At 39.2% G+C, this 13,960-nt stretch overlaps 1 protein-coding gene across 1 annotated transcript in view; it reads left to right on the forward strand.

Annotated features, from left to right (window-relative positions):
* MTMR6 (myotubularin related protein 6) overlaps positions 1 to 13,725 on the forward strand; it is a 28,625-nt gene extending 14,900 nt beyond the window's left edge. The window contains exons 5-14 of the mRNA XM_027116679.1: positions 268 to 396; positions 1,658 to 1,792; positions 3,940 to 4,072; positions 5,043 to 5,152; positions 5,563 to 5,688; positions 8,237 to 8,286; positions 8,731 to 8,931; positions 9,311 to 9,442; positions 9,530 to 9,656; positions 11,496 to 13,725. Coding sequence (XP_026972480.1) covers positions 268 to 396; positions 1,658 to 1,792; positions 3,940 to 4,072; positions 5,043 to 5,152; positions 5,563 to 5,688; positions 8,237 to 8,286; positions 8,731 to 8,931; positions 9,311 to 9,442; positions 9,530 to 9,656; positions 11,496 to 11,756 — 1,404 coding nt within the window. The 3' untranslated portion in view covers positions 11,757 to 13,725. The remainder of the gene's footprint in view (positions 1 to 267; positions 397 to 1,657; positions 1,793 to 3,939; positions 4,073 to 5,042; positions 5,153 to 5,562; positions 5,689 to 8,236; positions 8,287 to 8,730; positions 8,932 to 9,310; positions 9,443 to 9,529; positions 9,657 to 11,495) is intronic.
* The last annotated feature ends 235 nt before the right edge of the window (positions 13,726 to 13,960 follow it).

The following is a 13,960-nucleotide window of genomic DNA, read 5'->3' on the forward strand; positions in this document are numbered from 1 at the left end:
GGGCCTCTCACTGTTGTGGCCTCTCCCGTTGCGGAGCACAGGCTCCGGACGCGCAGGCTCAGTGGCCATGGCTCACGGGCCCAGCTGCTCCGCGGCATGTGGGATCTTCCCGGACCGGGGCACGAACCCGTGTCCCCTGCATCGGCAGGCGGACTCCCAACCACTGCGCCACCAGGGAAGCCCTTTAGTGGTTTTTAAAGGTGATTTTTAACCTCTTGGTTTTTGAACTATGAGTAGAATGGTTATATTTTATTTGATTTTTTACAGATTTGTGAAACTTATCCCAGAGAACTTTATGTTCCCCGAATAGCAAGCAAACCAATCATTGTTGGTAGTTCCAAGTTCCGGAGCAAGGGAAGGTTCCCAGTTCTTTCCTACTATCATCAAAATAAGGAGGTAGGAAGCTGTCTTTTGATTTTACAAATGGAGTGTAACCCCTCTTCAGATTGTGTCCAAAAGAACACTCATTTTTACATTTAGAGGTCATTGTTACAGTGTTGCCGATAGAGAAATGCTGGCTTTTCGCTTGATTACATTTTTGAAATTTTAAAACAAAATTATCTGAAACACAGAAACTTTCATACTTGTCATCTTCCTCCCCTCCCTCTCATCCTTTCCTTCCTTCCTCTAGTAGTGACTTGAAAATAACAGGATTTGTGAACAGATAGATTCTCCTTCCTTTCCTGTGCTTCTCTTTTGATCCTGCTTGTTTTGGGGGAAACCAGATAGTTCTGAAAAGCCAACTATTGAGAAAAGGGAGAGAGCCAAGGGTGTTTCAGGCTCCCATTTTAATAGTCAGCTCTTCATATCAGAAGGATTTTTGCTGTATGAATGGGTGGAGGAGTCTTTTCACTGAGATTCTGTAATCGGGCTTGCCCGTCCCAGTACAATTTGCCTTTGTGGTCTCCACAGAAGGCCAGGAGGTACTGCATACTTAATGTCTTATACGCATGGGATCCTCATATAACTTTATAAGGTAGTCTCTGGGTATTATTCCCTGTACCTTTCAAATGGGGAAGCTGTGGTTCAGAGAGGGCGAATCATTTTCCTGTCCTCACAGCTGGTAACTTGAGGGATGGATGCCAGTTCTGACTCCCAGTCTTTTGTGGCCTGATTTTTTTCCTTGAGAAGGTTTTAGAATTTTCTTTTCCCCCAGTGTCCTGAAATTTCACAATGATTTCAGGCCTTGGCATGTTGTTTTAAATTCTCCGTGGAAACTCAGGACTCAGTTGGGAAATTGCCCCTCTATTTCTTTGGTAGCTTCCTCTCTTTTGTTAATTTTCTTTGTACTTTTGTGTGTGGATGTGGACAAGTGGGCTTCCTAGCATAAACTTTCTATGCTAGGAAGTTAATACCCTCTAAATTCTCTCCTCTTTATCTCATTCTAGAAGATTCCCTCAACCTTATCTCCAGTCCATCTCCCGGCTCCTTTATTTTTGCTATAGGATTTTTTGTTGTTCTTTGATTTTGTTTTGCTTTCTGTTTTGTTTTGTTTTGTGTTTTTGGCTGTGCTGTGAGGCATGCGGGATCTTAGTTCCCTGACTTTTAAATAGATTGCACATTTGATTTTAACTGTGGGTTTTTTTCCTTTAAGCATGTCTTTGAGGTGTGTTTTAGACATCTTTGGATAATCTATTTCCTCTCTTTTTAAAACTAGGCTGCCATTTGTCGATGTAGTCAGCCACTGTCAGGATTCAGTGCCCGGTGCCTGGAGGATGAACACTTGCTTCAGGCCATCAGCAAAGCCAACCCAGCCAACCGCTACATGTATGTCATGGACACCAGGCCCAGAGTATGTGTCTTAAGTCTAGTATGGTCTGGCAGTTCACTTGTCTCTGCTAATTCAGTTAGTGGGAACTGATCACTTCGTCCATATTTAACATATCTGAATCCTAGTTGTAAATTAACCGAGGCTAATGATACTAAGGAAATCAGTCTTTTAAAGGATACCAACTTAGGATACCAATTTCCCAATAACCCAGGTGGTGATTTCTTATGTCTTCTGATATATATACAAATTTAGGAAACCTGAATTTTATATTGGGACCTCTAGATGATATGTAAGCCTTATGTTATTGTGACGAAATACTGAAAAGTATGTGTTGTGAAAATTAGAAATTCTTATTACTTTTTTTGGTGGAATTTGTAATTGGCAAAACGCTGTTAAAATAATGGACTGTAATTTGGAATATTCAGGAAAATAAGGAAAATAGATAGTGAGCTAACTTAGGAAATATTGAACTAGGGAATTATAAATAGTGAACAGTAAATAGTTGTTCTGTTAGGTATCTATAATGTCAGGATAAATTTTTATCATTGGAACAAATGTTAGAATCCCTTTTTCTTTTTGTAAACACAGTTAAACAGCCAATTCATGTAAGATACTGAAACTAAAGTAATTAAAATCCTCAATGGTAATAGCTAACGTTACTTTTAATTTTTATTATAGCATCGCATGCAGAGCTGGTGGGCTACACAAAAGGACATTGGCAGAATTATAGTGAGAATTTCTTCAAAAATCTGGAATGATGAGAAAATAAGAGAAAGCGATGGGAAAAAGCGAGTGAGCGATATAGAACACAATTTTAGGCAGCTTTGTTGAAAGGAATGGTAGTTGTTTTAGAAGTAATTCTCATCATTATGCAATTTCACAAAAGATAATGGAGAAAACAGAAGATAAGATTAATTTGCATAAATTAACAAGTATTAAAAATTAGAAATTGATAATTTGATATTCTTTTGTTTTAAAAAAAGCCTTTCTTAGAATTCAAGGGTGTTGGTGATACCTCTTGTAAGAAAAATTTTAGTTTACCTCCTTGTATAATCTGGGTGGGTTAATTGCTTAGAACTATTTTTAGGTAATACTAGATATAAAAAGATGATTGTAACGTAAGACTTTCTGAACATGAGGTCTGAGGGTGATTTGTTTCTCAGGCCCTCATATCTCTTACTTATATAATTGACTCCTACACAGAGAATAGATCTTTCTTTGATTGGTTCGTTTTACTAGTTAAACTCAAGTGGTAATAATGTGGAAGCATTTAAACACCTAACTCTTGCCTTAGCCATCACAGGTGCTGAATGACCAGTGGGTCAGTAGACACAATTTAACTATACTTCTTACCAACCTGGGCCCCAATCCACTGCATGAAAAGCAACATTTTCTTCCAACTTAGGTTCTGTTTCATCCAAGTTCATAAGACTATTTAGCAAATTATCATGACGTACCATATGAAATCCTAGTCTGAAAGAATTAACCATGCCAAATCTTAACCTCTGATAGCATTTGATCTAATAACCAAAGACCGTGGGCCTATAGGCAGTCTTCTCTCCCTAGCAACTGGGCTGTTTTTGCCCCAGTTCTTGGAGATGTATCAGGCTAGCTCATCATATGCTGTGTCGTATAGGGTGTGGTCTTCCAGTAACCCTGAATATGGAGGACCTGGAACAATCTAGTGCATGTTTCAGATGTGATTTTTCAGGGTCCCTGTGGCTTTCTGAATGATTAAGTGCTCCAGGCTTGTTCCGAAGTCAATCTTCTAAGTTCATTCTGTAAAAACTCCCCAGCTCTGCTCAACACTGAATCATATAGGGTTTGGACAGGAGACATTTCTTTCTTTTTTTTAAATTTTAAAATATTACAAACATATGGAAAACTGACTAAATACATATGTGAATTAGTTTCATGAATTATATGTGGGAAACTTCTTATCTGATTCTTATATAGCAGTCATTTTGTTACTTTATAGGATCCTTCTGTACTATGAATAACATATATGACACTTTTCACTTATTAAAAAATGGTAGTATATTCAGTTTTGATGAGTTCCTTTAAACTCTGCTAGCTAAATTGTGGTTTATTTAGTGTTTTCATGATGTTTTGGTAAACTAAAAGATAAAAGCAATTTGTCTCTAAATTTCTAAAATTTAAAATTTTAGCTGAATGCAATGGCCAACAGAGCAGCTGGAAAAGGTTATGAAAATGAAGACAACTATTCTAATATTAGATTTCAGTTTGTTGGAATTGAAAATATTCATGTCATGCGGTCCAGCCTTCAGAAATTATTGGAAGGTACGATTATTGCTTACCTTCTAGGCAGCTTTGTCCCATAGAAATGTAATGCTAGTCACATTATGAAATTTAAAATTATATAATTAAAAATTTTCTAGTAGTCACGTTCAGAAGAGTAAAAACCAGTTGAAATTAATTTTAATAATATACTTAACCTAATATATTAAAAACATGCTAACATGTAATCAGTGTAAAAAATTAGTAATGATATATTTTGCTTCTTTTCCTTTAAGTCCTAGAAATTGGCTAGTGTGTCTCTTATACTTACCTCTTACTGTGGGCTACCCACATTTCAAGTGTGTAATAGCTGTATTTCAGTAGCGGCTACTATATTTATTAGACAGTATAATTCTACTGGTTTTACAAAAAATTGCTATTGTTAGATATTCTTGATTAGTCAGTACAGTGAAGATTAATTTATGACAGTGTTCCATTTAAATATTCAGCTATCTTTCCAGTCTTGGTGTGGAACTTAAAAAACTGGAATCTCAGACTTTTTTTCTTTTTTTTTTTTTGCGGTATGCGGGCCCCTCACTGCTGTGGCCTCTCCCGTTGCGGAGCACAGGCTCTGGACGCGCAGGCTCAGCAGCCATGGCTCGCGGGCCCAGCCGCTCCGTGGCATGTGGGATCTTCCCGGACCCGGGCACGAACCCATGTCTCCTGCATTGGCAGGCGGACTCTCAACCACTGGACCACCAGGGAAGCCCCTCAGACTATTTTTAGTTACACATTTGTGTTGAAAATTTTTTTAAAAAGGGTATTGGAGCAATTTTTTTTTTTAAGCATGAGGAATGACAGAAAAATGTACCTACAACTCCATTATTGAGCTTTTAATAGCATGTGTTCATGTATAAAGAGTCTTGCCTGTTTATTTTGTCCTCTCTTCTTCCCCACCTCGCTCCCCAGGGGTCTCTTGAATAGAAGTGGGCACTCAAGCTCCTTTCTAACTGAAATGTCTTTCCCCTTGCAGTCAATGGTACCAAAGGGCTTTCCGTCAGTGATTTCTACTCGGGTCTGGAGAACGCAGGATGGCTGCGCCACATCAAAGCCGTTATGGACGCTGCAATCTTCTTAGCCAAAGTAACCCTTCTTCACTCCTGTTTGATCTGGGCTTTCACTGGTTGGGAAGGAATGGATTTATTCTGTTGGGTGCTGGTATCCTTTCCTGCCAGATAACCTTTGTTATGTTTTACCTCTTTAATGAGGTTCACTTTAATTTGAACCTTGAAAATATCATGTAGCACTTAATGTAGGAACTTCAAGAGAAATTCCCCAACACATTGAAACGGCATTTTTGTCTGTGCTTCTTGTTTGTTCGCTTCGTGTTTTGTCCGGTTCCTCGGAGGTTATGCTGTGACAACATAATCATTGCGATCCCAGCTCTTCTTTATGACGCAATACCTGCTACTTTGGTTTTTGAGTAAATAGCACTTACTGATTTACCTAAAATGGGTTTTGCTAGAATCGAAGTGTGTGGTCTTTCTTTTCAGGCAATAATGGTTGAAAATGCAAGCGTGTTGGTACATTGCTCTGATGGCTGGGACAGGACTTCCCAGGTCTGTTCCCTGGGCTCTCTCTTATTGGATCCCTACTACAGGACAATCAGAGGATTCATGGTAAGGACTTGTTTGGCCAGACCACTGGTCTCAAATAGGAGTGATTTTGTCCCCCTCCAGGTGTCATCTTGATTGTTACAACTAAAGGAAAGGGTGTACCTGGGATCCAGCTGGTGGAGGCCAGCTGCTAATAACCTATAATTCACAGGACGGTCCCTACAACAGAGGATTACCTGGCCCAAAATGTCAGTACTGCTGAGATTGAGAAACTCTGAGTTAGATTAATTTCCACTTGTGCCATCTCTTTGACAAAAAGTTTTAGATTAAAAGGTTTTTTTTTTCCCCGTAAAATGTTGCAATAGAAATATTCAGTATTTCTCCCTCATTTTTATCTAACAAATGTAAATATTGTAGTAAGACAAGACATAGATAAGAGTACTTATAAACTATATTCTAGAGGAAACTTTCTGTTTAGTGCACCTTCATTTGTTAGTTGTAACTACACTTTAGGGAGCATGTTTTAAACCTGAAGGTGCGATTTCTAGTTGAGCAGATTCCCTGCTTTGTGGCGCCGAAGCCCCGGCTCCTGGGTTTTGTGTGCTTTTTAATGCACGAGCATGGTCAGATTAACTCCTGTTTTCACAGTTTGTTTTAACTCAGGGCAGGTAAAATAAATGAAGAGCTGGTAGGCAGTTTTTATTAGTTTAGAATTATGAAGCACAGTGCTGTCTTAAAGCAGGGGAAGGTTTAACGCAGCCAGACCCCTTTCAGAACCGTTGTTTTCGTGGTGCCGGCATGTTGCATCTGGGGCAGGTCAAATGCAAGGGCTTCCAATAAAGTGAGGTTCCGCTGGCCTTGGGCGTGTGAGATAGGGGTGTTTCCTTGGCCACGTTTCGCTTTCACTGTCTGCCGGGCGTCCAGATGAAAGCGTGCAGTAAGTGACTGGCGACCGTGTGGGAGCCTCGCAGGCTAGAGGAACGGTGAGGACTAAAGCGTGGCTCCTGCAGGTGACTGCAGCCGGCGGGTGATGGGTAGGGTGCAGGCTGTGTGAGGGGTGAGGCTGGCACAGAAGAACGGGGTGGGCTTCTCCGAGGAGGAGAAGTCTGGCAGGCAACTGGACGTCCCCCTGCTGGGGGGTGAGAGCCAGCAACAGGCTTTTTTTTTTTTTTTTTTTTTTTTTGCGGTACGCGGGCCTCTCACTGCTGTGGCCTCTCCCGTTGGGGAGCACAGGCTCCGGACGCGCAGGCTCAGCGGCCATGGCTCACGGGCCCAGCCGCTCCGCGGCATGTGGGATCTTTCCGGACCGGGGCACGAACCCGTGTCCCCTGCATTGGCAGGCGGACTCTCAACCACTGCGCCACCAGGGAAGCCCAGCAACAGGCTTTAAACGCGGGAAACGGGAACATGCTCAGAGCTCATCTTTTTAAAAAGATGGTGTCTGGAATGCAGAGCGGTGGGAATGGAGGCTAGGAGACCCGCATAGAAGCCGATAGGATGACTTAGGAGAGAAAAGAGGGCCAGAACTAAGGCAGTGCCCCGCGGATGGAGGAGTGGGCGACGGGCCCCTCCAGGGAGGGCGAGACAGCGGAGTAAGCGTTTTTCGCGGACTGGGTGTGGGTAGGGGAGAAGACGCCCCTTCTCGAATTGCTTCCAGGCTCTGCGCTCAGTTGCCAGGATGGACTGTGCTGAGAGAAGCGACGGAGTGAGTTGAGTGAGAACGGTTTTGAGTTAAGTTTCCGACGTGGGTGTGTGGCAGAATGGCAAAGGTCCCAGGGTAGAAGCCGAGGCTACAGCCCAGACCACGTGCCCGAGGTTGCCGGGTGTGGAAGTGGGGAAGCTGGGATTTGAGCCCGTGCACTGTGACTTCAGAATCTGCATCTTTACCCACACGTGCCGTGGCCTTCTGGAGAGATTTAAGACAAAGTCAGAGGAGCTAAAAGTGGCAATTCTGACATTGAAAAGGATGTACTTGGTGATTATATAACGAAATTGGAAAGTATAGTAAATACTAAGAAGATAATGTTGTTTAGATTAGACCGAAAATAATTAGAAACCTATTATTTCAGTAGAGTTGTAACAGAAAAGAGTGCACTCAGGAGGTCGAATATCAACATTTGAATTTGAATATAAACTTTTCATTGGTTTCTTTACCATCCTTTTTTTTTTTTAAAGTATTACAGAAGTAACGTACAAGTAAGCCAAAAGGTTTAAACATCCACCCCAGTTTGCCACCCAGTGACCACTGGTAACCTTCTGATTTTCATTTTCCTAACCTTTTTTCTGTGCATATATCATCATACATACAAAAAATGTAAATGCAATAGTGTTTTATAACATGCACTTTTCACTTAAAATGTAATAAATGCAACTGAAGTAAATTTGAGTCACAAGACCTACTGTATTTCTTTTCATGTATCATTCTCACCCCTTGTTAAGCCAGCCTCTCACCCAGGTTCTTGCTGTCTTTTGCCGTAATTTAAAAAACTTCATTTTGTTTGCCACCATAAGTGAAAAGTGTAAATGCTGTTTTTAAGATAATAGGATTTAATCCATTTTAAACAAAAAAAGAATTGTGGTTACAAAATGGATTTTATTTTTTCTCGTTAAGGTTTTAATAGAAAAAGATTGGATCTCCTTTGGACATAAATATTCGGAGAGGTGAGTCACAGCTATACATTTAGGCACTTGGTAAAGTTAGTAGAACTAATTTAGAGTACCTGAATGTTCCTGTTCTTCATGAACTCCCATGTCTGATGGGAGGTGAGAGTGGTGTTTTTTTGTATGAAGCCCGATTTAATTCTTTTTCTGTCATTTTTTTCAAGTCTGATACTTTTGTTAATTTTCATAGCAGTTTATTACCTTCCGTTTTGTCTGCATTGTAGTAGTTAGAATGTAACAGACCTGTTAAAATTGTGGTTGAAAAACTCATAGGTGTAAATTGTTTCAATAAAAACATGACAGTTTTTTTTTTTTTTAATGCCAACGTAACAACGTTTTATGATTTTTTTTGGCGGGGGGGATATGTATTTAAATTTAACAATACCCGAACAGTTGACCTCTTTCAGTGGCATTTTCAAAAGCTTCTACTTTCTCGGGGGTTAGGTGTGGCCATTTGGATGGTGACCCAAAGGAAGTTTCACCGGTGTTTACTCAGTTCTTGGAATGTGTGTGGCATTTGACTGAACAGTTTCCACAAGCCTTCGAATTCAATGAAGCGTTTCTTCTTCAGATCCATGAACATATTCATTCATGCCAATTTGGAAACTTTATTGGAAATTGTCAGAAGGAAAGAGAAGAACTCAAGTAAGACAGTTGATTGAAATGGGCTTTCTTCTTTCCTATTTAGCTGAGGTCTAACATAAATCATAGTTGAACTTAAACTATCTTGACAGTATGATACAGAACTGGGTCTTACTGTAAAGATTTTATTGTCTGTTTTTCTGAAGCTGAGTATGCTCTGAGTACCCCTCACGCTCTCGGGTTAATAGTTAAAGTTTGTTTTGAAGTGTAGCATACATACAGAAAAGCATGTACAGTGGAAGTGTGAAGAATTCAGAGGTGAGGCTAGACTGTGAATAGGAGTAAAAACTAAAACTTAAATCTGCATGGGAAATGACTGCCTGCTTCATAAAAGTGAGCGTTAGCGTCTGGGAAGATCTTCGTGTTTTTCTCATCCCATTAGGTTAAAGGAGAAGACTTACTCCCTGTGGCCGTTTCTGTTGGACGACCAGGAGAAGTACTTCAATCCTCTCTACAGTTCCACGTCTCAGAAACTGGCGGTTTTGGAGCCAAATACAGTATCTTTCAATTTCAAGTAAGCCGGCATTATTGAAGTATTTATACTCAATTTTTCTCCAACACAATTTATTGAAGTATTTTTTTTTCTTTTTTTGTCATAAAGGTTTTGGAGAAACATGTACCACCAATTTGATCGAACATTGCATCCTAGGCAGTCTGTGTTTAATATAATTATGAATATGAATGAGCAAAATAAGCAGTTACAGAAAGATGTTAAAGACTTAGAATCTGTAAGTATTCTGAAGTATCTGATGTAATATATTTGGAATATTAAGTTAGTTAATTTCCTTACTTGGTGCTCTCAGTGTAAAGGTAGTATACGTATCAATAGAAATCTTGTAAGTACTCATGGTTGCTTCAAAATCAGGTCTCCTCTGCTTTGAACAGGTTAGTTTAAATCACTTTCTCTGAATTTTAAAATATATTGAACTATTTGAAGTATGACATATAGAGAAATAGAGATATAATAAGTATCAGGCTATTCACCACCTGGCCTTGTGAGGTTTTAAGATGTACGGTGTTGGATTCAGACCTTTCATGTTTCTGTTTGAAGGGAAGACACATTATCGATCTATTTGCAGACCCTGTGAGCCCTACTGAGTCTTCCCCACTACACTTGCTGCGCTGAATCTGGTGTTAGTCGTTCCTGTGCCTATTTTTATACTTCCTCTATATATGTTTATATCCACAAACAATTTATAGTATTGTTGCATATGGTTGGAAATATTATTTTTATTATATATTGAAAAAAGAAAGTAGTTATGTATAAGATGTAGAGGGCAACAAATAACATGGATGCCCAGGTGCCCTTCACTCCGCTTAAGAAACCACGTTTTAAAGCTACACGAAGGCTGTCACGCTGTCACGCTTCACTTTGCTCTACACTGTTTTGAAATTTATCCACGTTGATACACGTAGCTTTAATTCATCTGTTTTATCAGTAGCTACTGTATCGTATTCTCTTGTGTGACTGTATCACAGTCCATCAATTCAGCTCTGCTAGACATTTCAGTTATTTGCAGTTTCGGATTTCCATGACGAGTGAAGTTGAATTTTTCCCTTTCTGCGAATGCCCTATTCAAACCATTTTTCTGTTGGCGTATTTGCCTTTTTCTTACTGATTTATAAGAATTCTTTATATACCACACACTAATTCTTATTTAGTTAAATGTATCACCAATGGCTTTGTCCAGTCTTTTCTCATCTTTTCCATTTTCTTTATGGTATGTTTCATATAGTTACTGTGAATATTAATATAGTCAAATTGCTCAGTCTTTATGTTTTATGCCTTTTTGTATATCTTGTTTAAGAAATCCTTCTCCACCCTAAGACGTTTCTTTACCATTATATGTAACAAAAAGGATCAGTAAGTCCATGTTTTAAGAAATCCTGGCCAATTGTTACAACTCAGTGAGACTATCCTGTCTGCCTCTCAGACAGGAGTGTTGCTGGTCACCTCTCAGATAAGGAGGTCATGACTGCCTGAGTGACCTGTAGGAGAGGCAAGCCCAAGATATAGACGGTACAAGAAGGTTGTCTGGAGATCAGTCCAAGGATCTAGAGAGTGTGGAACTCTGCCAAAGAATCCTTTTAAAATCTCTTAAAATCAAAAAAATTCTGTTGTATTCTATCGCCTGTCGTGCTCACCTACCAAACCATTGTAGGAAAACCACATAAGAAAGCTCTTCAGGCCGTCACACCTTCAACTAAATGAGTGTGTGTTGGTTACGTTATATAGCTGTGATTTCAGGGTGACTGTCTCACATATATATTTCTCTCATTATAAAGTGTTTACTTTTTATAGTTTCTAGGAAATGTATGTGCTTTTCAGATATGAAGGCCTAGTGATCTTCTGTCAAATATGTTTTCCATCGCAAAAGTTGTACACAGTTGGGATTCTCAACCATGTCTCAGCTACACTAGATTTTAATTTTTTGAGATTTAATTTTGCATCGTACATAAAGAGAACATTTGCAGAAGCTCGATTTTTGTGTACTTTCATCTAACATATATTGAACCTGTAGCGTGTACAGTTTGTAATTTTTTTTCAAATTTGGATTTGTTTCTAGCAACTTAAGCAACATAAAAATAAGCAGACAGATGGAGTTCTCACCAAGGAATTGTTAAATTCAGTTCGTCCTGAATCACCTGCCCTCAAAACCTCCTTGTGTCTCAAGGAGCAGACTCTGCTGCCTGTGAATGATGCTCTCCGAACTATAGAGGGCAGCAACCCCGCAGATAACCGCTACAGCGAGTACGCGGACGAGTTTTCCAAAGCGGAGCCTGCTGTGGTCAGCTCGGAGTATGGCGTGGCCAGAATGACGTGTTAGGCTCAGAGAGAGTTTTCTGGCTGCCTGCGGTGCGAGAAGTGGATTATTGTGAGGATGGTCTGTGTGCGTGACCCAAGGAATTTGCCTAGTGATGACCTTAGAGTTTACCAGTAGGTTGATAGTTGAAGTCAGGATGCTAACTGCTCTTGTGAGAGAAGGCAGTTTAGCTGCATTTCTAGCAAGAAATGAATGACCTTCAGCTCTTTAAGAAGCTTACTGCAGATGCAGTTTGTACTGTACACTAGTGAACTGACATGTCTATGATTTACATGTTAATTACAGTCAAATAGGAATAGCCTTCCATAAGTATGATTTGACTGCCAGAAAACAAAAGTGACAAAGTGGTCCCTTACTTAATAATTGACATGGCATGTACTTTCAATTGTGTAACTATGAATATTTGCAAATTTTGCCTATTAGTGGTGTTTATTGTTGAAATGCCATGAAAAATATTTCTAAGGAAGCCTTAAAGTCTCAGTTTATTCATTACACCACTCTTGAGTTTTAGAGCCTAGAGCAAGGTGGTTGGTTGTGTGTTTCCCTTGGTCGGTCCGGTTGTGTCTGTGAGCAGCTGCCCTGGCCCCCGCAGGAGCTGCACGCTGCAGTGCCCCTGTGGAAACAACACGGTGGTCGAAGGACACTGCCAAGCCCATGTTTGGCTGGTCCCACTTTCGTGGTCAAAATTAACGAAACCGACGGTTTTGTTCTGTTTATAATTTGTTTAGTGCTACATTTGACGACTTATTATTTACGACTTACCCTGTTGATCTCTTGTCTATGTGTAAGCACATTTGACTGTCCTTTATGAATGGATTACTGCATCCTGTTGGTTCTTCTTCTGTGGTTGGCTTTATTCGTTTGATAAGTATGGAAGTTTACGAAGCTAAAGCCCTAAACTGTTCTTAGAGACAATGAATAGTACATATATGTATATTTTTAAACTGTTTTCTCTCTCAGTGAATTGTTCTTCCTAAAAGAAACTTTCAATTTACCCAAGAATTTTGGGGTCAAAAAAAGGGAATACGGATAGTTTAGATTTTGCTTGGTTGCATGAATTTTTCTCTGTGAAACATTTTTTTCTTCTCTGTTAACATAGAAGAAAAAAGAAAAAAAAAGGAAAATTAAGGCTAGCCTAATACAAAGTTAATGTTTAACAAAAAAACTTAAATGCTAGGAAGAGTTTCATTTTGCCACGTTATTGATAACTTTATTCTCTGTACTAGTACATATTATTAAAGCACCAAAAAAAAAAAAAATAGAAAAGAAAGAAAGAAAATGACTTTCAGTTGACGGTATCACCCAGCTGGCTTTAAAATGGACAACTTAACATGGGTGGCACAAGATATGATTGAAGGGTACTAGGAAATCTGCATAGGATCCCTTATGCTTCTTCTTATTACACCTACATCTGTTATATTAATTTTGAACATAAATAACTTTTTCAAATGGAAAAAAAGGCTTTATTGTATGAGCTTATCCTATTTATTTTTCCAATGCTTTTCTGTAATGCATTATGTAATAAGAAAAATACTTCTTTTTAAACAGTGACGGAAATGCACTATAAAGTAGAGTTTGTGATTTAGCCATGTCTATTTCCATATTTAAGCACTGGGACGAGAAACTTAAGCCTTGTGACCACAAAGGGAAGCTATCGTGCCTTGTTACTTGGTTCCAGTGACTGATTGTGGTTTTAGCATCTTCCACGGCAGACTTCTTACATTCACCTCTTTGGTTTATTATCTTAATCTTCAGTTTGAGGCATATATATATATGTGTGTTTATATGCTCACACCTGGGCTGAGAAACCAGCTAACATCCTAAGTGACCTACAGGGTATATGTTGGCAAAAAGTAGTTGTGTATACGTCTTATAAGATTGCATTTGTGTTCAGTGTGTTTGGGATTGTATAGCATGTACGTTATTACATACATTGTTTAAAGGTAATTAAATGTTCATGTTTTACATTGAATTATTATTATTTTTTTTGAAAAAACAAATGGGATCCAGTTGTGGTGGGGTTTTTTTCTCCCTCATGTAAGCAAATGGACCTGCACATGACACCAGTCATCACAGTATAAGGTTTGAGCAGTTAATTTTTCAAAAGGGGATGTTGATAAATAATCATTATTATATACAGAAGTAATTACCAACATATTAAAAGAAGCATAGTGCGCTAAAAGGTTCAGCAGATATAGTTGATAATG

This window comes from Aethalodelphis obliquidens, unplaced genomic scaffold (assembly GCF_003676395.1).
Source record: "Aethalodelphis obliquidens isolate GAN/ISIS:26980383/991018 unplaced genomic scaffold, ASM367639v1 scaffold16, whole genome shotgun sequence".
In the NCBI taxonomy this organism is placed as follows: Eukaryota; Metazoa; Chordata; class Mammalia; order Artiodactyla; family Delphinidae; genus Aethalodelphis; species Aethalodelphis obliquidens.